Source organism: Acipenser ruthenus, chromosome 13, assembly GCF_902713425.1.
Source record: "Acipenser ruthenus chromosome 13, fAciRut3.2 maternal haplotype, whole genome shotgun sequence".
NCBI classification, from domain to species: Eukaryota; Metazoa; Chordata; class Actinopteri; order Acipenseriformes; family Acipenseridae; genus Acipenser; species Acipenser ruthenus.
The window spans coordinates 32,129,415-32,154,579 of record NC_081201.1 but is presented as its reverse complement, the minus strand read 5'-3'; the positions used below and the strand labels follow the sequence as shown (position 1 = coordinate 32,154,579).

Sequence of the window (25,165 nt, the reverse complement as noted above, 5' to 3'; positions counted from 1 at the left end):
TAAAAATAGAAAGTAAATAGTCTCTTTTTAAAGAAATAGAATTTGATTTAACTTCTTGTATTTATATATATATATACAGTGTATATAAATATATATACAGTGTATATATATACAGTGTATATATATATATATATATATATATATATATATATATATATATATATATGTGTGTGTGTGTGTGTGTGTGTGTGTGTGTGTGTGTGTGTGTTTAATTAGTTTATAATTGTCAGCATTTCATTGATCCTTGTAGTTCTTTGTATTTGTTCTTGTCATGTTTATATGTATTTCTTGCATCAATAAAATAATAATAAAAAAATAATGACCGGCTTTAGTGATTGTGTGTTCATGTGTGTGTTCGTGTGTGTGTCTGCGAAGTGCTTACATGTGTGCATACATCTGGAGAACCACTTATCCAATCGTCATGAGGCTTGGTGTTAGCATTATTTAGTAATTGACAATGTCTGGGGATCTAGGGGGTGTCAGTCTATCAGTATGCACACTTATGTTTGTGCATATATAACCGTTTATTCAACTCTGAATAAATGCACTATTGTACATGCTGTTCATATACGTCATGGCCATCTATGTTTTCCTCATATTGATAGCTCTAGTTTTGAATGTACAGCCGTGGCAATGGAAGTTACTGACAGGCTTGTTTTTAGAGGTAATCCCGGGATAGCTACAGATGCAATCCAGCATGTAAACCTCTTTATGCCGGTGTTACAGGCTTAGCCTCACCCCAGCCTAATTCTCACCCGTCAGGCTAATCCTCTTCTGTCCAGAGAGGGTGAACATTAGCCCAGCCAATTCTCACCCAGTATTGTGTTCTGAGAGGGTAAACAAATATTGTCTAACTCATGTATTAAGTATTTGGTCCAATTTCGGTTCTATCTCCAGGAACTTCACTTAAAAGAACATATTTTTAGCACCACTAGCAATTTGTTCACTACTGATACAGTACTGTTTTGTAACCTGATAACTCAACATCATCACATTTTAATTAAAATGGTTTATTCAGTCTTTTCAGATGTGGCTATTTCTCACCCGGACCTGGTGGTAATACTAGGAGTGCCGGCGTGAGAATGATCCTCTAACACCTGTTGGGTATCTCAAACCAATCGCCACCATTTAATTCTTTTTTTTGTTTTTTTAATTTACCTGCCAGCTCCACCTAGTGGTCAGTTCTAACTTTGTCTTTTTTCTTTAATGTTTTTTGGCAGCTAACACACTCTACCCTTGTAGACAATACTTGTAGCTCCTCAGTTTTAAACAGTTAGCACAGTCATTACTGTAATTAATCTATCAGTGTTATTGGTGTTTCCTGTGCAATGTAGTTCAGGCCCTGGTACTGCCCTTCCTTGACTACTGCAACTCCCTCCTGGCCGGCCTCCTTGCTTCCTCTATCTGTCCGCTCCAGCTCATCTAAAACTCTGCTGCTCGCCTTGTCTTTTCCCTTCCTTGCTACTCCGCTGCTCCGCTCCCTCCACTGGCTCCCTATCGCTGCTCGCATCCAAGTCAAAACTTGTACCCGCCTATCGCTGTCTTGACCTTTCTACTCCCTCCTATCTCCAGACATTTCTTCCTACACCCCCCTCTCGCCCCCTCTGCTACTCTGTCACCGACAGATTAACTGTACCCCCTGTTCCCCACTTCCAGAGCCCGCTTCTTCTCCATCCTCGCCCCTCAGTGGTGGAATGACCTACCCACGGATATCAGGACTGCTCAGTCCCTGACCACCTTCCGGTGCCTCCTCAAGACACACCTGTTCAGACAGCATCTGTAAACCTCACCACTCTCGACTATACTGGACTATATGACACCCAATTGTACCAGTGCTTGCATCATCTTGTACTTGCACTGAACTGCTCCACACTTTGCTGTATTCTACTATAATTATATTTTCTATATCTTGTACTTGATTTTACTCCTAAAGGTAACCAAATTCACGTTTCTTGTAATTGCTCTTATTTGAAATCGCTCTTATCCTTTTATTGTACTTATTTATTTGCTCTTAATGGAATTTACTCTTATAAGCAAATACTTTTACTACAAGTTTAAGTACTCTTAGTCGAAATCGCTCTCAAACATATAATTATTTACTGTATTTATTTATCTTATTTGATTTTGCTCTTACTACTGACTTTATTGTCTTTTATAACTGCTCTTATCTGTAATGTGATATTTTGTAAGTCATCCTGGATAAGGGTGTCTGCTAAGACATAAATAATAATAATAAAAAGAATGTATTCCAGTGCTTGCTCTGTGACGGTACACTGTTGCTGTTAGTCTCTAAAGTGACTTTATACCCAACCTCTGCTCTACACTGACACAGAGACATGCACACGCACACACACACACACACTGACACAGATACAGAGACACTGACACAGAGACAAGCACACACACTGACACAGATACACTGAGACAGACACACACACACACTGACACAGATACACTGAGACAGACACACACACACACTGACACAGAGACAAGCACACACACTGACAGATACACTGAGACAGTGACATGCACACACACACACACACACTGACACATACACTGACACAGATACAGACACACACACACTGACACAGATACACTGAGACAGAGACACACACACACTGACACAGAGACAAGCACACACACTGACAGATACACTGACACAGATACAGACACACACACACTGACACAGATACACTGAGACAGAGACACACACACACTGACACAGAGACAAGCACACACACTGACACATACACTGACACAGATACAGACACACACACACTGACACAGATACACTGAGACAGAGACACACACACACTGACACAGATACACTGACACACACACTGACATAGATACACTGAGACATACACACACCCACACACTGACACAGATACACTGAGACAGAGACACACACACCCTGACACAGATACACTGAGACAGACACACACACACACTGACACAGATACACTGAGACAGAGACACACACACACACTGACAGAGATACACTGAGGTACAGATACACTGACACAGATACACTGAGACAGAGACACACACACACACACACACACACTGACACAGATACATTGAGGCAGAGACACACACACACTGACACAGATACACTGAGACAGAGACACATACACACACACACACACACACACACACACACACACACTGACACAGATACACTGAGACAGAGACACGCACTCAGACACAAAGCCCTTAAAAATAGAAAGACCAATCCCTGGTTAGAGCTCTCCTGGAGTCTTACAGAGAGGTGCTGTAGTTAACACTGGACTCACTCAGGGTTGAAATCAGGTATTTATTTGGCACCTTGTATTTGTTATACACAGAAGCATTTCAAAGCACTTTATACAGTCAGTGATTTCAGGGAGTGCAAACCAGGCAGCTCATGATGGGCAGTGGAAAGCAGCGCAGACCCAGCAGCACCCTTCATAACAACCTGTCAAGAGACACTGCAGGGTGTATCCCATGCACCTGTCTAGAGACTCTGCAGGGTGTATCCCACGCACCTGTCAAGAGACTCTGCAGGGTGTATCCCACGCAGCTGTCAAGAGACTCTGCAGGGTGTATCTCACGCACCTGTCAAGAGACACTGCAGGGTGTATCCCACGCACCTGTCAAGAGACTCTGCAGGGTGTATCCCACGCACCTGTCAAGAGACTCTGCAGGGTGTATCCCATGCACCTGTCAAGAGACTCTGCAGGGTGTATCTCACGCACCTGTCAAGAGACACTGCAGGGTGTATCCCACGCACCTGTCAAGAGACTCTGCAGGGTGTATCCCATGCACCTGTCAAGAGACACTGCAGGGTGTATCTCACACCTGTCAAGAGACACTGCAGGGTGTATCTCACACCTGTCAAGACACTGCAGGGTGTATCTCACACCTGTCAAGAGACACTGCTTGGGTCTATTCCAACCCTTTCTGGGATTGTGTAGTTATCCAGCCACGTTGTCAGCCGTGGACTCACTGCAGCATTCTGTGAATGTTCAGGGTGTGTCCTCGGTGTGCTGCACTCCCAGGTTGCTGTGTGTTGAGTCAGGGGCTCGTTCCGTTCTTTCTTTGTGTGTTTCTGTGTTGCGGTCCTTCGGTTTACGAAAGAGAGCTAGCAGGAGATTCAAAAAGCAATCATTACAGATCACGCTGGATTCAAAGTGGATGCCTGAAGGATTCTTTTGATTTCTTTTTGCGTGCAGGCAGCAGGCAAACAGGCAAATTAGCTTGAATGAATGTTTATTGAATTGCAGTACAATACAAAACACATGACCAATCCATGTTTTTTTTCTTAATGAATGCTTGCAAAAAAAAAACAACCTTTTGATTTAAAAGTGTGTAAAGTGTAAAGTGCACTTCACGTAGAGTAGTTGACACATGAACTTCTCTGACAGCTGGACATATAGAAGCTGGACCGTGAAGGTGATTACATCATTCTGCATCCGAGACCATTCCTCACTGAATAATACCAGCCTCTGATTCCTTCAAGGCAGCTGTTTTTTAATGAATTAGCTTCCCAGCCCATTGAATGGAATGGGAAGGCAAGAGCTGGAGGCGAACAGCAACACCATACAGTTCAGACCAACGTCTTACCATTCAACTAATCAGCAATCTCTGTAGTGGAGAGGCAAGTATTGCTCTTCTGTTCAAACCAGACTGGCCATTCCCAGACTTTGTCAGCTTCACTCTCGATGACATCACAACATGCAGCCCCCCATTCTTGTGCTGTGTTGTGGGCTGTCTGTATCAGAACCTCCAGCCCCCAGTCTAGGGCTGTGTTGTGGGCTGTCTGTATCAGAACATGCAGCCCCCAGTCTAGGGCTGTTTTGTCGGCTGTCTGTATCAGGGCTGTCAGACAGATAGGACTTTTGATTTAGAGTTGTAGGCTGGACAGCTGGTTGCATTTTTGGTACATTTTTAAACAATGCAATGTTTAATGAGCGAGTTAGTGTGTGTGTGTATAGTCTGGTTAACCTGTATTCCTTTAGGTTTGCTTTTTTTTATGGCACCTTGGTTATAGGTCTAGGTCTGTTAGCCAAAGCGCTTGTACAGCTCTGAGCAGTACATATTGTACTGCATTGGAGGCGGGAGTTACTTGGCAGGAGCTGGAGTAATCGTGGAGGCAGAAGGAGGAGAGATCTGAGAGAAGCAACAGCATTTAGATTTCTTTACCAGCTGCAATAAGAGTCTAAAATCAGCTGCTGAGCTGGCACGTCCAAACCTGGGAGCTTGGCTGCATGTGTGGATGCGTGTTTGTCTGCGTGAATGCAGGGATGGAAAGAAGACTCCTATTGCATAGCAGCCTCACCTACTCCAGGCTTTACTATGTGCTTGATTAGCCTCAGTGTGTAGATAACAAACTCAATTGTGTCTTATTAAGCTTAGTAAAACCAGGACCGGATCAAACTGCTATGCAGTGGGAGTCTTATTTCCATCCCTGGATTCCTTAGTGTTTTGCTGCGTGTTTGATTGCGTGTTTGCTTGGTGGTGCTCGTGTCTGTTCATCCCCTCTGCGTGGCGCGCATGCTGTCCTCTATCCAGCGCAGGAACTTATCGACCCGCGTGTACACTCCCGGGGAATCAGGTCGCCCGCAGCCGTGACCCCAGGAAGTGATTCCGGTGAGGACCCAGCGACCCCCGACCCCGGGGCACACTAGGGGACCCCCGCTGTCGCCCTGGCAACTGTCCACCCGCTTACTGTGAGAGAGGCTGCCGGCGCAAAGCATCCTGGGAGAGAAACGAGGACCATAGCGAGAGCGACACACCCGACCGGGCAGGACAGGGACCCAGCCCTGGAGCAGGGTGCGAGAGTACGAGGAGCCTGGGGAGAGAGATAAGAGAGAGAGGGGGTGAAAGTGAGGAGAGAGGGGGTGAGATGTGACATACAAATGGACAGATATACCCACAATTCTAACACAATCACTCTCACAGCCACTGAAACACACTCTCATTGTCACACTCACAGACACTGAGACACACTCACTCTCACCCTCACACAGACTCACTCTCACACTCACACAGACACTGAGACTCACTCTCACACTCTCACTCTCACACAGACACTGAGACACACTCACACTCTCACACCTGTGTCTCCCCAGCCTGTGATGACGCAGGTCGCTGCTTGCTTGTTGCCCCAGCCCTTGCGCCACTTCTTGCCCTGGTGGGGTGGGGGCAGGCAAGCGGGGACAATGTGGGGGTTGAGGGAGATGCAGCGGTTCTCGGTCCCTCGAACCCGGACCAGCGCAATGTCATAGTCACTGCTCTCCGGCCGGTACTTCCCATGAAGCAGCACACTGTATACTGGCAGCTCCTTCTCAAACTCATCCTTCTCTAAGGTGTGGTAATCACCCAGCCGCAAGGCATAGCGAGAGGGGTCCGAGCCAAACCTGAGAGAGAGGGGCAGAGACAGTGTGGTAATTCAGAGATGAAATAAGGCTTCAATTGCGTAGCAATTTGCTCCATTACACTGTGGTTAATCAAGCTTGTAGTAAAACCTGGAATAGGAGTCTTATTTCCAGTGAGAGGGAGAAAGGTCCACAATAAACACCTCTTGAAGCAGTGTACCCCCTCCCAAGCGCCCCCCACCCCGTCGCCCCCTCACCTCTTGAAGCAGTGTGCTGCAGTCAGGGCCCAGCAGGTGCTGATCAGTGTGGCTCCACACAGCGGCCGTGCGGCACTCCAGTGAGACTTCAAGCGGAGAGAGGCCTGCCACGGCCAGCCACCCCTACAGAGAGAGAGAGAGGAGTGAGACAGGGGGGAGAGGAGTAAGAGAAGGAGGAGAGAGGAGAGGGGGCAGAGAAGAGCCCCCCATGCTTTTCCCATGGTTATACTATGTATTTACCATAGTGTACCACGGTTTGCATGTTTTTAATATGCTTTAATATACCTCTTTGAGCTTTACAATGCCTGCCTATGCTTTACCATGCTTTCAGTGCTCATTACACTTTGCTGTGCTTTTACTATGGGAGGGAGGGAAGGGAGCGAGAAAGAGGGGAGAGGGGGAGGGAGGCTATGGAGAGCAGAGGGAGGAGAGGGAGAAGGTTTCTATCTTAGTAAAGCTGACCTGAGTGATTTGACCCCTCCGATGATCCTCTTGCTCCGGCCCTGTGCGCTGGGTTTCAGCCCGCAGGCCTGTGCTGTGTCTGTGGCGCCCTCCGCTGACTTCTTACTATACTGGCAGATCACGCCCGCATCCTCGCTGTGCCTGCAGTTGTGCTGCCCGCCCCTGCGAGCCTCACACTCGGACAGGCTTCTCTCTTGGCCTGAGCAGCGCACGTCATCCAGGTGGATCGGACCCTTCCCCTCCCCGAAATAGGCCATGGAGCGCGCCTTCGCCTCACCCCTGAGAGAGAGGGGGAGAGAGGGGAGGTTCATAACAGTACAAATAATGATATTGATAACAATGTTAATGATGGCACTACTAATACGAATAATGATGATGCTAACAATATTAATGATCATGTTAATGATGCTGATTGATCACACTGTTAATGGTGCTGATTGATCACACTGGTAATGATCATGTTACTGATGCTGATTGATCACACTGTTAATGATGCTGATTGATCACACTGTTAATGATGCTGATTGATCACACTGGTAATGATCATGTTAATGATGCTGATTGATCACACTGTTAATGATGCTGATTGATCACACTGTTAATGATGCTGATTGATCACACTGTTAATGATGCTGATTGATCACACTGTTAATGATGCTGATTGATCACACTGTTAATGATGCTGATTGATCACACTGGTAATGATCATGTTAATGATGCTGATTGATCACACTGGTAATGATGCTGATTGATCACACTGTTACTGATGCTGATTGATCACACTGTTAATGATATTGATTGATCACGCTGGTAATGAGAATGTTAAGAGTGTGTTCCTCCTCACGTGTAGCCGAGTTGTTTGCACACCACAGCTGCGTGGTCGTCAGTCCAGCCGTCATCACACACGCTGCCCCACTCCCCACCGAGCAGCACCTCCACCCTGCCCTCCCGCTGGCTCTCCCCGTCCACCAGCCTCACCGGAGAATCTGTCAATGCACACACACAACTGTCAATGCACACACATAGGCCTGTCAATGCACACACACTGGCCTGTCAATATACAAACAAGCCTATCAATACACACATGCCAACACCAACACAGACCTGTCAATACACACACAGACTTGTCTATACACACACCTGTGAAGAACATATACATTGTATATACAGGAGTCCTAAATACCACCTGTTGTAGACTGAAGCACATGATTACAAAAATAACCATCTCAAGTGCAATACCATCCTCTACCAACAGATGCCACTGTAATAGTTTAACACGCTTTCAGCTGTTGAGACTTTGTGGCGGCTCATCTCTCCTGTCGATATGCACACTCTCTCTCTTATCCCCGTCCCCCCCTCTCAACGTGTACCTGTCTCAGATGAGGCTTGGGGTATCTCGTTGGTCTCGCCCTCCCCCTCGCACTGCACCCCCACGTCCTCGCTGTGTGCACAGTCGTGTCTCCCCCAGGCAGCGTGTGCACAGCCCAGCAGGGAGCGCTCTCCCCCCTTGCATTGCACCTCGTCCAGCAGGATCAACCCCGAGCCAGCGCCGTACCGACCCTGAGCGGAGACACGCGCACGCCCCCTACAGGAGAGGGGGGAGAGGGCGAGAGAAGCAGAGAAAGACAGGGTTACAGCAGGATCATCCCCAAGCCAGCAGACATGTGCGCCCCTTACAGTAGAGAGAGGCAGAGGAGAGGAGATAGGGAGTTACTCACATACAAACACACAGACGCCCCCTCACTACCTCACCTGAACCTGAGCTGTCGACACACCACCTGCGCGTTAACTTCCGTCCAGCTGTCGTCGCACACCGAGCCCCAGGCACCATCATAATATATCTCCACCCGCCCTTCAGAGGGGCTGTCCCCATCCACCAGCCTCACCACTCCGTCTGACAGGGGAGAGAGAGAGGAGTGTGTGAGTGTCTGGGACAGTGTGAGAATGAGTGTGAGTGTGTGCATGTGTCAGGGGGCGTGTCTCACCGGAGTAGGGGTTGCAGGACACGGCCGCGTCCTCCACGTGGTCGCAGTTGTGCTCCCCCCAGCCACTGTGCGCACACTCCTCCAGGGACAGCTCGTTCCCAGAGCAGCGCACCTCATCCAGCAGGATCGGACCCGAGCCAGAGCCAAACTGAGCCCAGGACCAGGCCTTCGGTGTGCCACTGAGAACGGGGAGAGAGGGAGGGTGAGATGACAGTTTCTTACACATCTCAGATCAGGTTTTTAACGTAACTATCTCCTTCAATCAATCAGATCTGAGCCCAATTTAAAAGCTGCCTGTCAATCACCTGAAGCCCAGCTGCCTACAGACCACCTCAGCGTCCGTGTCGTCCCATTGGTCGTCACAGATCGTGCCCCACCTCCCATTGTGATAAACCTCGACACGCCCTTCGAAATCCTCAGTTCCGCCCACCAGCCTCAAGGGGGCGACAGAGCCTGAGAGAAGAACACACACAGGCAACCATGCTGACTTCACTAACACTCCTCCCCTGCCTGCTCTCTCACAGCTCCTCCAGTTAAAGCTCCCTCTCTGAATTATTCACAGCTGTTCTAATTTGACATCCCAGCAGCACACTGCACCCAGCCAGGGAAAGCCTTCCCATCCTCTCACACGTGACCCTACCACTTCTCCCGCTCACAGCGTGTGTGTGAGTGTGTGTGCAGCTGTGTGTCTGTGTGTGCAGTCACCCTTTTCCCTCCTCTCTCTCTCCTCTTCCCTCTTCTTTCTCTGTCCCCCTGGTCCTCACCCTTTCCCCACACTTCTCTCCTCTTCCGTCTTCATTCTCCATATTTGATACCATGATTTCCCTCCCCCTCCCTCTCCCTCTCTCTCACCTTCAGGAGGCACACACACCACCCCTGCTTCGTTTCCATGATTACAGTCGTTGGTCATGAACTTCCTGTTCTTGCACTTCAGCAGGAAGTCCTCGTCGCCATGGCAGCCCAGTCGCTGGAAGTGGAAGATTCCAGAGCTGGGTCCAAAGTGGGCGTGTCTGAGAGGCGTGCCGATCTCACTGTGGGGGGGTCATGACATTGCAGCATTGCCTTAACACATTATAATACACTACATATTATCGTGATATTGAGCTCTACTAATGCTAGCGTCACTCCTCCTTATGGAATCAAAATGGCTCTCTCCACTACGTAACAAAGGGACTTTGATATACAGAGAACAGTGTATAATATTACAAAAAACATAGTGATTTGAACCCTCAACTGAGTCATTAGATCCCTGGGACGGGTCTTAAGAACTTTACGCAGGGTCATAAGAACCTAGCACTAGGTCATTAGAACCATAGGTGGCGTCATTGGAACCCTAGGTTGGGCCATTATAATCCTGGCCGTTGTCATTAGAACCCTAGACTTAGTCATTAGAACCATTGGCGGAGTAATTAGAACCCTGGGCGGGGTCATTAGCTTTCAGGGCGGGTCAGTATATCTCAGGCCCCTCCTCACCCCAGTCCCAGCTGTCTGCAGATCACACTGGCGTCTCGCTCAGTCCAGTGAGAGTCACACACTGCCCCCCAGTGGCCGTTCAGATACACTTCAACCAGGCCGCCCTGAGACGAGGAGGAGCTGCCAGCCAAGCGCACAGCACCTGAGGGGATGAGGGGGGTTTAAAACAAAAACAACATGGTTACAACAACCCTGCACCACCCTCTAGCCACTATCACCCTTCATGTAAATGTGCTTTATTTTGCTCTTATCAGCCCCTATTTTACTGCATTTAATCCTGTACTTCAGAATACTGTAATCTGCCAAGTGTTTAACCTGTAGTACTTTGTATTTAATCACATCCTGATGTAACTATCACTATTTAATCATATCCTGATGTAACTATCACTATTACCTGCTGTATTATTGAATTGTGGTTTGTCAAACTTGTACTTTACTTGAACAAAAGTTATTGTATTTCTTGCTCTTATTGTATTACTTGTATTGTAACGCTTGAAATGTTTTTGCTTACGATTGTAAGTCGCCCTGGATAAGGGTGTCTGCTAAGAAATAAATAATAATAATAATAGCTACTCCCTTCCCTTCCCTTGCCCCTCTATCCCCTTCTCCTCCCCCGCCTCACCCTGGTTGCAGTCGCAGTAAGCCCAACCAACAGCTCCGGAGCTCAGCCGGTAGAAGCACCAGGGGTTGGCCTCTCTGTCTGGGTTGCGGCAGTAGTTGTGCGACCCCAGCCCTCGCCCAGGGTACTGCAGCAGGTAGTCAGGGAACTCCGTCCAGGGCAGACAGGGGGCGCCAGAGTCAGTCTCAGAGACCGACCCGTTATAATACCCCAGCTCTGTGAACCCATCGGTGCAGGAGAGAGGATCTGAGAGAAAGAGAGGGAGAGAGAGCAACAGGGTGAGACAGGGGGAAGGAGAGGGGGAGTGCGAGTCTGTCAGTGGGAACATTTTCGTAATTCTCATGTCAGTGGTATCTCAAGTGATGAACCAATACACACTGCTGGTAATCCATAGCAGTCCAGTGCAGTACCATGGTACCCAATCAGACAGACAGATAGACAGTGTGCTACAGTATCAGGATCAAGGTCTGTCTGTCTGTCTGTACTGTGCAATTTATTTGTAATGAATTTGCCATCACTGGCAGTGCTGCTAATGGTTCTGCTAGCTACGGTTTCTTCAGGGTAACACAATTCACACACACATAATGCAGTGCAGTATTATGGTACCAGTTCCTGATAGACAGTGTGCTACTGAATCTTATCAGGACCATATATATATATATATATATATATATATATATATATATATATATATATATATACTAGCTGAAGTACTTTTTATTTATTTTTTTGGTTTTGTGGGTTTCTTTAATTTGAGATACATGGCTACTGTAGTGATCCAGCAATGGGGTTACTAAATAAAGTACCCCAGGGGTCAGAATTCTGGATCCAAACATATCCCTTGACACTTCCCCTGGATGAAAGAGGAGGCCATGCAAGGTTTGGTTGCACTGGCTCCTGTGGAGTCCGAATGCATAAAGGAACAGACAGACAGACACGCTTTCTTCTAAATATTAAGATAGCTGTTCTCATGGTTTCTGCTAGGCAGTGTTTCTCCAGTCTGCCTCTCTGCCCTGCGTCTCTCCTGACTCTGTTTTCCATGACGTGTTTAACTGCAAGCAGACTGGGCCTGTTCTCTTAGAGACTCTCCTGTGAATCTGTAGCAGCTTGATCTGGTATTTAGAGCTTAGCTTGACTGAGCTTGACTGACTGAGGGAGTGAGAGAGTGAGTCAGTGAGGGGAGGGAGGGACAAAATGAGAGGGAGGGAGTGAGGGGAAGAGAGGGAGATTAAGAGACGCAGTGAAGGAGAGCCTAGAATGGAGTGAGAGTGAGTGTGAGGGTGAAAGTTAGCTTGAGTGAGTGAGAGGGTGTGAGTGTGCGGGTGAGTCCAGTATTAGAAAGACGCTGTGTCTGAATTCAAAGACACCTCCGGATCACTCGACAACACCCTGAGCGACATGTTCCGAGATCTTTCTAAATGTTCAAATGAAAGGGTGCTCTTACCTGTACTGTGCACTGTGTTCAGGAAGCTCCCTCCATCAGCAAGCACCTGTCAACACATCCATTCATTGATTGATTTAATACATTCAGAGCGCACAGCTGTTTTTCTGAGCCTTTTTTATGCAACTCAGAGTAATCAACAGGGTTCCCCGTTCCCGCTGTAATGAATTAGCGCCGTTGAGTTGAATGGAGAGGCAAGAACTAGACACGAATCTCTAATTGTCAAATCAATAACTATCAGCCGAACAGTTAATCTGGTTAAATAAATGTTCGCTCGCTAACATTAGAGAGCATTGAAAGTTAAACAAAAATGATGATGATGATAATGATGAATATTATTTGTAGTAGTAGTATAGGTTATACATTAATATATTAAAAACAATGAATTATTCAGCGAGGTGAGAAGTTTCCGAGTTGTATTGTTCTGTTTTTCTACTCTTACGGGCTCCACATGCAGTCCAGTGAAGGGCTCCGATTAATGAAATACACAGAGCAGGCAGGGCTGTGTGTGTGTGTGTGTGTGTGTGTGTGTGTGTGTGTGTGTGTGTGCGTGCGTGCCTGCGTGCGTGTGTGTGCGCGTCCCACCCAACAGTAGCCTACAGCGCCCAACAAATCAAGCAATCTGACAATACTGTTACTGTATAGAACTCCATGCAGGGAAGAAAAAGATTGTGGCGTAGGCTAAAATGTGATTGCATGTTTTTTTTTTTTTAATCAGCACGGTTTGCAAACACTGACACAGTATATTGGTTTAACACCAGTGCAGTTTTACTGGTGCGACGGGGCGCATGAACTGGGAAATGCGTGCTTCTTACATAGGTTTAATATAATTGTGTGTCGACGAGTTAGCCAGTTAAAAATATTTAATGTACTGGTTTTAATAATAGATTAGAAGTATGTGGTGGATAGATTTCATGCGCTTGTAGTCCGATACAATGCGATCCCTATGCATCGCTATTTATAAGAAGATATGTAATATATGATCAAAAACAAAAGTTGAACATAACCCACGTAGACACATTCCTGTGATTACATACCTCAGCGTGCACGGACACCAACCGGCAGCAGCAGCAGCATGCGATAAACAGAGCAGAGACTCCCCGCGTTGCATCCATCCTCGCTGCGTGATGGTGTAGTCATTGCCCGCTCTCTCCACGGCTCTCCCCGGTCTGCTGCTCACCCATCGCCGTGCGCGGTGAAAGCGGGCTGGCGTTACAGTGACGGTCAATGCGCGGCGCTAAATGTGAAGATCTCCAAGCTTGTAAGGACACGGGCTTGTGAGTTCAACGAAAAGTCAGTTAAACGCAAAGGCTCTCCGGTCGTTCACAGTTCAAGAACCGGCTGCTGGCCGTAGTATTCCATTCTTAAAAGAAAAACGTTCCATACATGCAACACCAGCACGCCTCTCTATCTCCTTCTCTTCTTTGTATAAAATATATCTTTTCCCACATGCAGTAGAAGTGTTATTTGTAACAGAACACCGCTGTAAACAGAATGCCGCCGCCAGCCGCTTGATGTAATTATAAATACGATAATAAGAAACCTGACCTTTGGCACGTCAGAGGAAAAAAAAGTATAGTGTGGTCTTCTGTGTAGTATCTAGTATAATGGAATATATATTCTATAGGTACTGCTACTGCATAAGGCAGCGACAGTGCCGAACCGTGCAGTGTCTGCAAGCGAAGCGCAGCTCAACATATCCCTGAGCTCCTTCTGCACAGCCCAGGTGCCCCTGCAGCCAGCAACGCTGAAGATATATTACAGTTTAAGATGTTAAATTGGAGCCGGATTGGTGGAGCGGAACGGAACAAACATAATGGGTGGATCTTTCTATGTCAGAACTCCCCTTTCCTTTACTTAGCCACGCAAAGGTACAAAGAGCATTGTTATTCATTGGACACATCTGCATGCGTGTTTGTGTCACACTGTGTGTTTGTGGACAGTTCTGCATGCGTGTTTGTGTCACTCTGTGTGTTTGTGTCACACTGTGTGTTTGTGGACAGTTCTGCACGTGTGTTTGTGTCACTCTGTGTGTTTGTGGACAGTTCTGCATGTGTGTTTGTGTCACTCTGTGTGTTTGTGTCACTGTGTGTTTGTGTCACACTGTGTGTTTGTGGACAGTTCTGCATGTGTGTTTGTGTCTCTCTGTGTGTTTGTGTCACACTGTGTGTTTGTGGACAGTTCTGCATGTGTGTTTGTGTCACTCTGTGTGTTTGTGTCACACTGTGTGTTTGTGGACAGTTCTGCATGCGTGTTTGTGTCTCTCTGTGTGTTTGTGGACAGTTCTGCATGTGTGTTTGTGTCACTCTGTGTGTTTGTGTCACACTGTGTGTTTGTGGACAGTTCTGCATGCGTGTTTGTGTCTCTCTGTGTGTTTGTGGACAGTTCTGCATGTGTGTTTGTGTCTCTCTGTGTGTTTGCTGTTTTGACATGTTTGTGTGATGCGTGTGTTTGTGAGTTCTATGTTCATGCTACTCGGTGTGTGTGTGTGTTATGGAGAAGGTTTTGAATATCGGTACTGTAAATAAAAATAAACTGCTAAGGGAGTGGACGTAAAGTATAGTAAAGTATATATAAACACTACAAATATAAATGCTAAAAACTATATACATATATCTGAACAGGTGTCAGTGAGCACTCGCTGTGTTCAAGTCACTTTAAATGTCACTGTATGCGTACGTGTTACAGCTCCCGATTGGTATCTAGCACTAACATTACCCCGGGTAAAGCCGTCCGGTCTATTAATGCTAATCGGGGCGCACAAAACCAGCGGTTAACAGGCAACTGAGTGTGCTGTGTGTGTGGCACTGCGTTTGGTATGCACGCGTGTGTGTATGCATGCATGCATGCTTGTGTATCCTATGCGTGTGTGTTTGAGTGACAGCCCCAGTGGTGTGCTGGCTGGGCTCGCTGAAGCTGCTGCGCGCATTATTTTGTTTTGGCGCAGAGTCAAAGAAAAGACATAACCCTGAAGGCAGCAATTTGCAAATGTTCGCCCTTGACTGATCAATCATTGGGGGACGAGGAGATTTTATTAACAGTGTCACCTCAAAAACAACTGCGGACGGGTTTTGACGGCGTGCAGGTGGAATGAAATATTAGCAGATGTTATGCAGCCGGAAGCAGCTCGATTACTGCTAATACTAGATGCGCTTATTATTATTATTATTATTATTATTATTATTATTATTATTATTATTATTATTATTATTTATTCTTAATCTGTCACTCTATATTTGTGAATTACCTGAATATTACTGGCATACTGGAAACACAGAAACTAAGCGGTTAACCCAGCAGTGACGTGTCGGGGGCGGGTGTGTGTGTGTTTCATAATAAACATTGCCTTGCTTTGAACTCGTTTATGTAAATATTAAACGTCACTGCTGATAAGGTTTACCTCCTGAGCCAACCCCGGTTCTAAGGTTTGTGTTGTGGGAGGGACCGGGTCTCGACAAGAAACAACAACTACAGATGAGACCCGAGTCATTAGGCTACGAATACAGTATATATTAGATTTACAAATAATTCTCTCAAATAAGTTTTGAAATTATTTTTCTAAAACAAAAAGAAAACATGGTTGAAAAAAATGTAAATCAGATTGTTTAAGACCTATTTTTTGCTTTTTAGTTCTGTATTATTATTTTTTCTTTAAAAAAACAAACAGAACACGGAGAAGCGTTTCACTTTTGTTTATACCTAATGCATATATATTTTTTACAAAAATATATCAGCGGAGTAATGCGTTAGGTTATGTGTTAGTGCCATTCAAAAATAAAACAAACGATCTAACGGGTTTATTTAACCATTCTGATTATGTGTATTCCGTATATGTTTAAATGGTAATAGCTGATCTATTTTTAAATCTGGCTTTTAGTACATTTAACATGTTTTGACCAGATGCCAGTATAAAGAAAATAACGAGTTATTATCATCTGCAATAAATTCACCCGATGTTTAATCTTTAAATTATTATTGTGTTATAAACTTCCCCGTTTTTCACTGCGAAACTCTGGTAATTCTAAACTACATGGACACTGCGAGAAACTGAAGCTCTGGTAGAAAATCTGGTCAGACACCAAAATCTTGGCGAAATGGACACAACTCACAAACATAGTTAAATATATTTAGTCTTTTCTCAAATTGCTTTGTTTAATACCGACATTAGGTGAACCGTGCAGAATTGCGTAAACTGCATTATTACCACAAACATCATCATTCTTGCTTCCACGTCGCACCTGCCACAGGACTCCCCTGGGTCCTAAACCCTGTTAGGTGCAGATGGGGATTGCAGTAACCACAGACAGTACGTGCCTTTTGCAGAAATTAAACATTTGCTGACATAAAGGGGTTTAACACTAGAGTTTTGACCAAAATACGGGAGAACATCTGTCCCGGGAGTTTTCCGGGAACGTTCCAAAAACGTGAGAGTCCTGGCAAATAAGAGTTGACAGGTCTGCATTAATGTGTATTCTTAAAATTAACAAGTGCAATTAAACAGCTGCCCACCCACCCCTAAATGGCGCCCCTGAGGTCAAAAACACACCGTAATTTAGATCAAAGGGTGGTTGTACTAATTTCTGGCTAAGGCATAAGGCTCTAGGACAGGAACGACCCAGCCTGTAAACAAGAGCTCAGTTGTTTTGTATCTCATTATATATATATATATATATATAAAATAACGTCTAAGTTTCACGTACTGCCTCATCATTCCACATTGCCCCATTCCCCAGGGGTATTTTGTTCGACCCAGCCTGTAGAAGCAGGTTATTTTAGGTTAAATAAAGCAAACACTACAAGCACAGACCCTTATTTATTTTCCTAATAATGGGCAGTTTAGTGAGGCCTGTATTCCTGTATGGGCCTGAACAGGCGAGCGCCACACACACATACAGCGCGATACGCAGCCTAGGGCAATTCCACTAGTGCAGGTATTTGTTCAAACCACAACCCAAAACTCACTATCATCAATTCAATAAACACTTTTTGTTAATCTGCACATTTTTATGATACATTTTTTTTATTTGCACATTATAAACCACCTAACTCTAATGCAGGCTAACATCTTCACTATGTTTAATTTTGTAATATCTGTGGGATGCAGTTAGTGGTTAGGCTACATTAATATTGAGGCGTGCTATGTTAATATTACCAGGAGATTACTACCGGCACTAAGGCAGCTCATTTCTTAATATAACTAACTGGCCATTTCCTAAATATTTCTCTTTCTTCTGCCCTGACGTTAATCTAGCAGCAGCAGTCTTTTTGGGGGTTTCTTGCTGGCAGTAGTTTGTACTGGTATGAAGAACACACGAAGCAGCTGCTGTCAGTAGATTTTCTACTGGTTCACTATGTGATATTATTACTTCGTACAGAGCTGCTGGTTCGTGTGTCCACTGTAGTGCCTACACTGCTCGCCATGTTTTCACTTAGAGCTCTTATCACATCTGTAATCAGTGATAATTAGCCGGCCGGACAGGTGGTGGAAGGAGTTGCCTGGGCGATGTCGCTTCCTCTCCCCGATGGGAATTACATCGTCCGCTTCCATTCCCAGCCCTGCCGCGACCCCCGGATTCAGAGACCCAGCTAAACACAAACACGGCAGGGAAACTGGGGAAGTGGCATCAAGGGACCGCCCCGGAGCGGCTATATCAGGAAAGACTTGCACACTACAAAGAACAGTTGACAACTGTTGTTAGATTAGTTTATATACATACACACATCTAGACACAACATCTTCGCTCTCAAACGTCATTATGTATATATTTAGATCGAGGGAAGGGGGTGGAGCAAACACATCTGTTTTTAAATTCAAGTCAACCAAAACTCCATTAAAGGTCAATTTTAAGGGTAGTAGGGAATGATTTGTTGTATGAAGATGCACTATACAATTGTAAATGAATGAATGTACATATATATATATATGTACATATATATATATATATGTACATATATATATGTACATATATATATATATATATATATATATATATATATATATATATATATACACACACACACACACACCGAGCATCAAAAGAAACTTCACTATTTATTTTCGGAAAAAAATAAGGTATATAAATGATGGACATTGACAACACACTTGAGTAACTATGACTGACGCATATGCACTTAATCACCTAATTAGTGAGACAGTTGATTGGACACTGGAGATATATAGATATATTAAAAGCCTAATTGTTTAAATATCTTGAAAGAGAACAGGCCATTCCTTGTGATCTGTATCTTTCATATACACTTCAATACAGAAACCGCTCTGATCGTTGAGATTGAGTTGAGGTATGCACCCCATTAGCAGATGGTCAAATGCCCAATTCACTTAATGTAGATGAGCTTCTTGTTTAATTACATAATTACAAATAGAAATGGCTGTTTTCCTGGTAGGCAAGATAAATAATTTGATGAAGTAATTTTCTTAGGAAAAAAAAACCAACCTGCCTTTTGGAAACTGTGCTCTCTGTCTCTGCTTCCATAATACAATTAGCTCACACAAATTCAATTCCTGGCAGTGGAACGTGATGTTAAGGCAGCTATTATTAGAGGCTGGTTTAATCAATTAAGGGAGGGGCTAGGATGGTCACACACTCACCACACTTCACTCAGCTCCAGAGACCTGGGTTCAAATCCAACACAGCTGCATTTCCATGGTCTCAACCTTGCAAATGAATTCTGCCCCATGATTGCTCCACACTAAATGACTCAAAAAAGCATGGAGATGTTCTATACCTTATATATCAGAAATAACGAGAAGAAATGTTACAATGTTCCATTTGAAATGATGTATTAAATAGCAGATGTGTACAGAAATTCAATCAAGCTCAGCAAAAAATAAATAAAAAAGCACATTCACTGCTAGGTGTTTGTCCTTCCCTTCTAAAACTGTCCTGTGACAGTTGTACTAATTCACTAGCCTTTCGCTCTCCTGCCTGTCACCTCTGGAGGCCTGGGTTCGAATCCAGGTTGGCTCAAGTCCCAGGTGAAATGAGTCTGGTCAATAGCCTCTCAGCTACACTACACCACCTCACAATTCTGGTATAGTTTTGTCATTTGCTTGCAGAGCTGTGAGGGGAGGCTCCCATGCAGTCTGTCTGCCTGCCTGCCTCCCTGTAGCCAGGAGCTCCCCTAGATCTCACGGTACAGGTTGGGGTGTCGCTTCAGTAGGGTGTTGGCTTGCTTGGGGTGTAGGCGGCCCCCCTGCCCACTGCTCTCCTGGCCCATCCGAGCTTTCCTCTCTGCCTGCCAGGGAGAAAGACAGGCAGAGAGACACAGTTATTGACACCAGCAGTTTAACACAATCTCAGCTCTCTATCTCCTTGTTACTGAATGAAGCAGACTGTACAGCTGCCCAGTGAGAGCCAATCCTGGTTAAACTGCACTAAGAGAATCACAATTGCATTAAACAACATTTGTACAATCCCTCGACTCGGATCACTGATGATGCTGGACAGACACCACACACACAGAGACGGTTCAGGTTACAACAACGTGGTATCTACTTACTGAAAGATCATTGGCTGATTGTCAAGGTTTTTAAATGGCTCCATAGCAGGGCCAAATCACTACTAAACATTTACAGTTTTTGGGGAGCGTAGTATTTGAACGTGGCCTCCCAAAATATTTTACAGCAGACCCTGAAATCAGCTGGGACCAGACCCTCTTCAGATTAGCAATGTCTAGTGTTTTATTTTTTTTTTAGATGAATTTTCCCCAGCTGCCCCTGCCCCCAGTGTGGTTACCTGCGCGAGGGCCGTGCACCTTTGGAAGGCCTGCACCTCCTGGGCACATGCAGCGTGGTTGAACTCGCTCTGCTTCCAGCACGCCATCATCACAGACATCTCCGTCAGACAGGAAGCCTCTGCGACAGGGAAGGAGGGAGGGGAAACATCAGCAGGGCGTGTGATACCAACATCGGACAGCACAGGGTTATATGGACAGCTTTATTGTGTCTAATGCTCCTGCCATTTAAAACCGCCATTGTTTCTAAGTGTAGTGCATTTAAAAGCAGCTACATGTTACAACAATTTACCTCCCCTTTTCCCCTGTCACTCGGGGTGACAGATCCCCACATCCAGACTTAAAAAGAAAATTACTGTATCAATGTCGATGTTTTTAACCAGGGACGCCAATACGACTCATAGTATTGCACAGCAGTTTCACCCATACCAGGTTACTACGACCTTGATTAGCCGGGTGTAGTAACAAGCTCAGGGCTGTCGCATTAAACTCATAGGGAAACCAGGATTGCATCAAACTGCTATTCAACTGGAGTGTTACTAACATTCCATGTGTTTGTATTATTTATTTATTGAAGTTTGAATTACCTCCCTGTCGCAGTTTCCTATTCGCCACCTCGTTCCGCAGCGCTAGCGGCTTGTTGGGTTTCAGAATCGGCTTCCCGAACTCCTTGCTCAGCATGCGGCTCACCTTGGCTTGCAGCCCGCTCCCCTTTGTCGCCATCGCGGGGAAACACAACAATAATTCACCGAAAACGAGGTGACAAACTATAATAGAAACAATAACGGCGTAACATCTACCCGTAGCGACCTCTCAGCACACGGGGGCAGCCATGTTGTACCGTAAAGGGGCGTTGTCTTGGCAACGGAGTGTCGTAAAAACAAGACAGTCAGACCTGTCAATTTGTACAGCAGGAGACTCTCCTTAAGAAAGGCAACGACAATGCATTAATACATTTTAACATCCGGCTTTGTTGGTTGAAGCCAGGCATTAAGCTTTGCAACCCAACTACAATCGCATGTTAATGCAACACAACGCACGCCAGCTGTACTCCGTTAAGATACTTTTTTTTAAATTTATTTATTTTTGTATGTGCTTTACAATCCTTCCCTATGCTTTCACTGTGCTTTACTACACTTTGCCGTGCTTTTACTGACGGAACTTTTATAAGGTGAGATGTGCATTATTTCTGTCTGTAAATAGTTTTGGTTTTCATAACCGTGATTCTGAAATTTGAGTTATCCCATGGGCATCTTTCTAAAAATCAATTTCCCTACCTCTTATTACCCTCTTTATCCCATTCGGATTGGTTTCAATTGAACACCCCACCCTACCCCACATACACACGCACACAGGTCTGAGATATTCATGGCACACCTGCACTTGTGGGACATACATTTTTTTACATGTATTTGAAGAAGCCATCGTCTGTTCTGGGATACCAAGATGTAATCCACGATTGTGAGCAGATTCTGCACTGGTGGTATAGGACTGTACAATGTGGGCTTCAAACTAGTCACCCAGCTCCCACTCTTCCTTGAAAAGGGAGATCATTTCCAAGAATGGTCCCCCTGGTCAAAGGGAAAGAGATGAACTGTGTGAATTGGGTTTTCTGAATTGGTTTTCCAATACAACCCGAGCACCACAGTAACTAACCAGGGAGAATGCACCCTTCTCTGAAAACACCACTGAGCTGCAGCCTCACCCCTCACCCCTCTCTCCTTCCCCCAAACACTGACCCCACTGCAGCCATCAACCGGGGGGGGGGGGGGGGGCAATGGTGACCCTGATATCCGCTCCACTGACAGGAGGACTGCACACGCACACACACTGAGTAAAACACACCCTGAGTTACACACACTGAGACACACACACCCTGAGTCACACACACTGAGTAAAACACACCCTGAGTCACACACACTGAGACACACACACTGAGTAAAACACACCCTGAGTCACACACTGAGACACACACACTGAGTAAAACACACCTTGAGTCACACACACTGAGTCACACACCCTGAGTCACACACACTGAGTAAAACACACCCTGAGTTACACACACTGAGACACACACACACTGAGTAAAACACACCGAGTCACACACACTGAGACACACACACACTGAGTAAAACACACCCTGAGTCACACACACTGAGACACACACACACTGAGTAAAACACACCGAGTCACACACACACTGAGACACACACACACTGAGTAAAACACACCCTGAGTCACACACACTGAGACACACACACACTGAGTAAAACACACCCTCAGTCACACACACTGAGACACACACACACTGAGTAAAACACACCTTGAGTCACACACACTGAGTCACACACCCTGAGTCACACACACTGAGTAAAACACACCCTGAGTTACACACACTGAGACACACACACACTGAGTAAAACACACCGAGTCACACACACTGAGACACACACACACTGAGTAAAACACACCCTGAGTCACACACACTGAGACACACACACACTGAGTAAAACACACCGAGTCACACACACACTGAGACACACACACACTGAGTAAAACACACCCTGAGTCACACACACTGAGACACACACACACTGAGTAAAACACACCCTCAGTCACACACACTGAGACACACACACACTGAGTAAAACACACCCTGAGTCACACACACTGAGACACACACAGACAGTAACACATACACTGGAACAGACACGGACAGTGACACTGAGATACACATACCCTCTCAGCCACAGACACACACACTGGTAAAAACAAACAAAATAAATCTCTGACACAGTGATGAAGACCTCAAAACATTAGTCTGAAATTGTAGCGGGTTTCTTGTCAAGACTTTTACTGGTTTATATAACAGAAAAGCCATCTCTCAGGTCCGCACTCTGTGTATGCTTCTGTTTGTTCTTATTTAGCTGCTGTTACTTGAAGAACGTGTCCTCTGAAGAGCACGCTGTAATAAATATTTCACAGCAGATCTCTGTGAGGGTAAACACAGGGAGCTTCTGGAAGCACGCTGTGTATTTTCAACGAGTTTTTAAATAATTTACTGGAATCCTTTTAAATGCTAACAGCACGTTTCACTGAACTCTGTGACGACGCTGCTATCCTCAGAGAAAATAACTGAGCAGCACTAACCAGACAGGGCAGTGGGAATCACTATCAGAGCTAGCAACATTGTCACTGGTCCTCATTTAAAAGGAGGGTTTAAAATCAATTTTCTTGCGGCTTATTAGCACTGATAAGAGGAAATACAATGGGTTTTAAAGCCTCAGTTAGTTCTCCTGTTCCTAGCAGAGTCCTTGGTGTCCATGGAAGGAGACAGGGAGAGCGATGGGTGTGACTTTGTGCAGAGGAAGAGGACACAGAAGCACTTTATGAATGAATTACAGTTACAGGAGAAATGAATCAATTTCTGTGCCAACATGTCAGCCCTCGCTGAAGACTGGAGAGAGAGAGATAGAGAGGGAGGGAGGAGAGAACTTGGCAGTATCAAGAGACAGACTTCACACACAGGGTGAAGGTGGAGAGGAAACAAAACTTTTGCACTTAGTTTTTTTCTTAATCAAAGCTGATATTTTTTAAGAACGAGCAAAATCTAAGTGAGGACACAAACACAGACACACACACACACACACACACTCCGATAGTTCTGAAAGTTTAATGAGCTCATCCATCCTGACAGCACAGACACACTCACACAGACACACACACACCGATAGTTCTCAAAGTTTAATGAGCACATCCATCCTGACAGCACAGACACACTCACACAGAGACACACACACCGAGAGTTCTGAAAGTTAATGAGCACATCCATCCTGACAGCACAGACACTCCTGCGCTCAGCTGGCAGACCGGAGAGGCAGGGACCCCTATAGACACCGACCCATCCCCTATGAGACCAGCTGGTGGGGTAGAGAGATGCCACACTGCTGGTAAACTGCACTTTAGCTGAGGGCTGAGGTCTGGTGGGAAAAAAGAGTCGAGGGACTGGGAGACAGGCAGTGTGGTCCAGTGGTTAGAGTTGAGTAGGGACTGGGAGGGAGGAGAGTTTGTGTCTCAGATTGTGTGTGTCTGTCTGGGTCTCAGTGAGTGTGAATGTCGCTGTGTCTCAGTGTGTGTGTGCTATCACTCTCTCTCCCCAGACGCTGCTGTTCCTATTAGCTAATGGATTGTGAGCAGCGGCTGCAGCAGCCTTTCATGTTCATTATGATTCGCAGCTGCATCATCGCTTAACCCTCTGTGTGCACCTGCTGGAGAGAGCTGAAGAAACTCATCACAGCACACTGAGAAAAAACCCTGGGTCTCAAAACTGAGAACAGACTAAAACCACGCCTGCTCTCTCAGGTGCACTGCACACCAGCTCTACTGACGAGTTACTAACACACACACGCACACGCACACGCACACGCAGAGACACAGACATACACTAGAGGGTGGAACTGCAGGCAGAGTCACTGATTTAGATTGTGCTGTCTGCACACGTGCTGTTCAGTTCATAGGAGGCTGTGTGGTCCAGTGGTTAACGAAACAGGCTTGTAACCAGAAGGTCCCCGGTTCAAATCCCACCTCAGCCACTGACTCATTGTGTGACCCTGAGCAAGTCACTTAACCTCCTTTTGCTCCGTCTTTCGCGTGAGACGTAATTGTAAGTGACTCTGGTCTCTGTAAGTCGCCTTAGATAAAGGTGTCTGCTAAATAAACAAATAATAATTTCAATAAGATTAAATTAATAAATATACAAAATTATTCTAATGTTGAAAAGCAGCTTTATGGTTTATAAAAAATAAATGTAT

The 25,165-nt window shown here is 45.6% G+C and overlaps 2 protein-coding genes across 3 annotated transcripts; both read right to left on the bottom strand.

Moving 5' to 3' along the window:
* Window positions 1–3,299: 3,299 nt before the first annotated feature.
* LOC117417711 (neurotrypsin-like) lies at window positions 3,300–14,552 on the bottom strand. Of its 2 annotated transcripts, XR_009306768.1 has the most exons (15): window positions 13,637–14,552; window positions 12,603–12,648; window positions 11,162–11,404; window positions 10,540–10,681; window positions 9,919–10,097; window positions 9,372–9,519; window positions 9,067–9,245; window positions 8,834–8,975; window positions 8,452–8,666; window positions 7,926–8,067; window positions 7,082–7,360; window positions 6,620–6,742; window positions 6,103–6,404; window positions 3,844–5,836; window positions 3,300–3,775 (listed from the first exon to the last, which is right to left on the bottom strand). XR_009306768.1 is itself a non-coding variant. In XM_034029929.3 (14 exons), exons 1-14 carry the CDS (start codon window positions 13,712–13,714, stop codon window positions 5,517–5,519), a joined length of 2,538 nt encoding a protein of 845 aa, XP_033885820.2. In that variant the 5' UTR covers window positions 13,715–14,552; the 3' UTR covers window positions 3,300–5,516. The 2 variants fall into 2 exon arrangements, 1 of the variants encoding a protein (XP_033885820.2); XM_034029929.3 differs by having other exon boundaries at window positions 3,300–5,836.
* A 4,832-nt stretch (window positions 14,553–19,384) lies between these two features.
* On the bottom strand, window positions 19,385–21,220 carry LOC117418319 (small ribosomal subunit protein mS37-like). Its single transcript, XM_034031246.3, has 3 exons — window positions 20,942–21,220; window positions 20,357–20,475; window positions 19,385–19,856 (listed from the first exon to the last, which is right to left on the bottom strand). The coding sequence occupies exons 1-3, from the start codon at window positions 21,075–21,077 to the stop codon at window positions 19,743–19,745; spliced, it is 369 nt and encodes a 122-aa protein (XP_033887137.1). The 5' UTR covers window positions 21,078–21,220; the 3' UTR covers window positions 19,385–19,742.
* Between the last annotated feature and the right edge of the window lie 3,945 nt (window positions 21,221–25,165).

Excerpts from the sequence above, each read along its gene's own strand:
- LOC117417711 (XM_034029929.3), bottom strand. The coding sequence starts at position 13,714 with ATGGATGCAACGCGGGGAGTCTCTGCTCTGTTTATCGCATGCTGCTGC. Across the intron at positions 8,976-9,066 it reads GTCCTGCAACCCCTACTCCG|ACGGAGTGGTGAGGCTGGTG; the intron begins GTGAGACACGCC and ends CTCCCCTGTCAG. Across the intron at positions 5,837-6,102 it reads CACAGGCTGGGGAGACACAG|GCTCCTCGTACTCTCGCACC; the intron begins GTGTGAGAGTGT and ends CTCTCTCCCCAG.
- LOC117418319 (XM_034031246.3), bottom strand. The coding sequence starts at position 21,077 with ATGGCGACAAAGGGGAGCGGGCTGCAAGCCAAGGTGAGCCGCATGCTG. Across the intron at positions 20,476-20,941 it reads TAGGAAACTGCGACAGGGAG|AGGCTTCCTGTCTGACGGAG; the intron begins GTAATTCAAACT and ends TCCCTGTCGCAG. Across the intron at positions 19,857-20,356 it reads GGTGCACGGCCCTCGCGCAG|GCAGAGAGGAAAGCTCGGAT; the intron begins GTAACCACACTG and ends TCTCCCTGGCAG.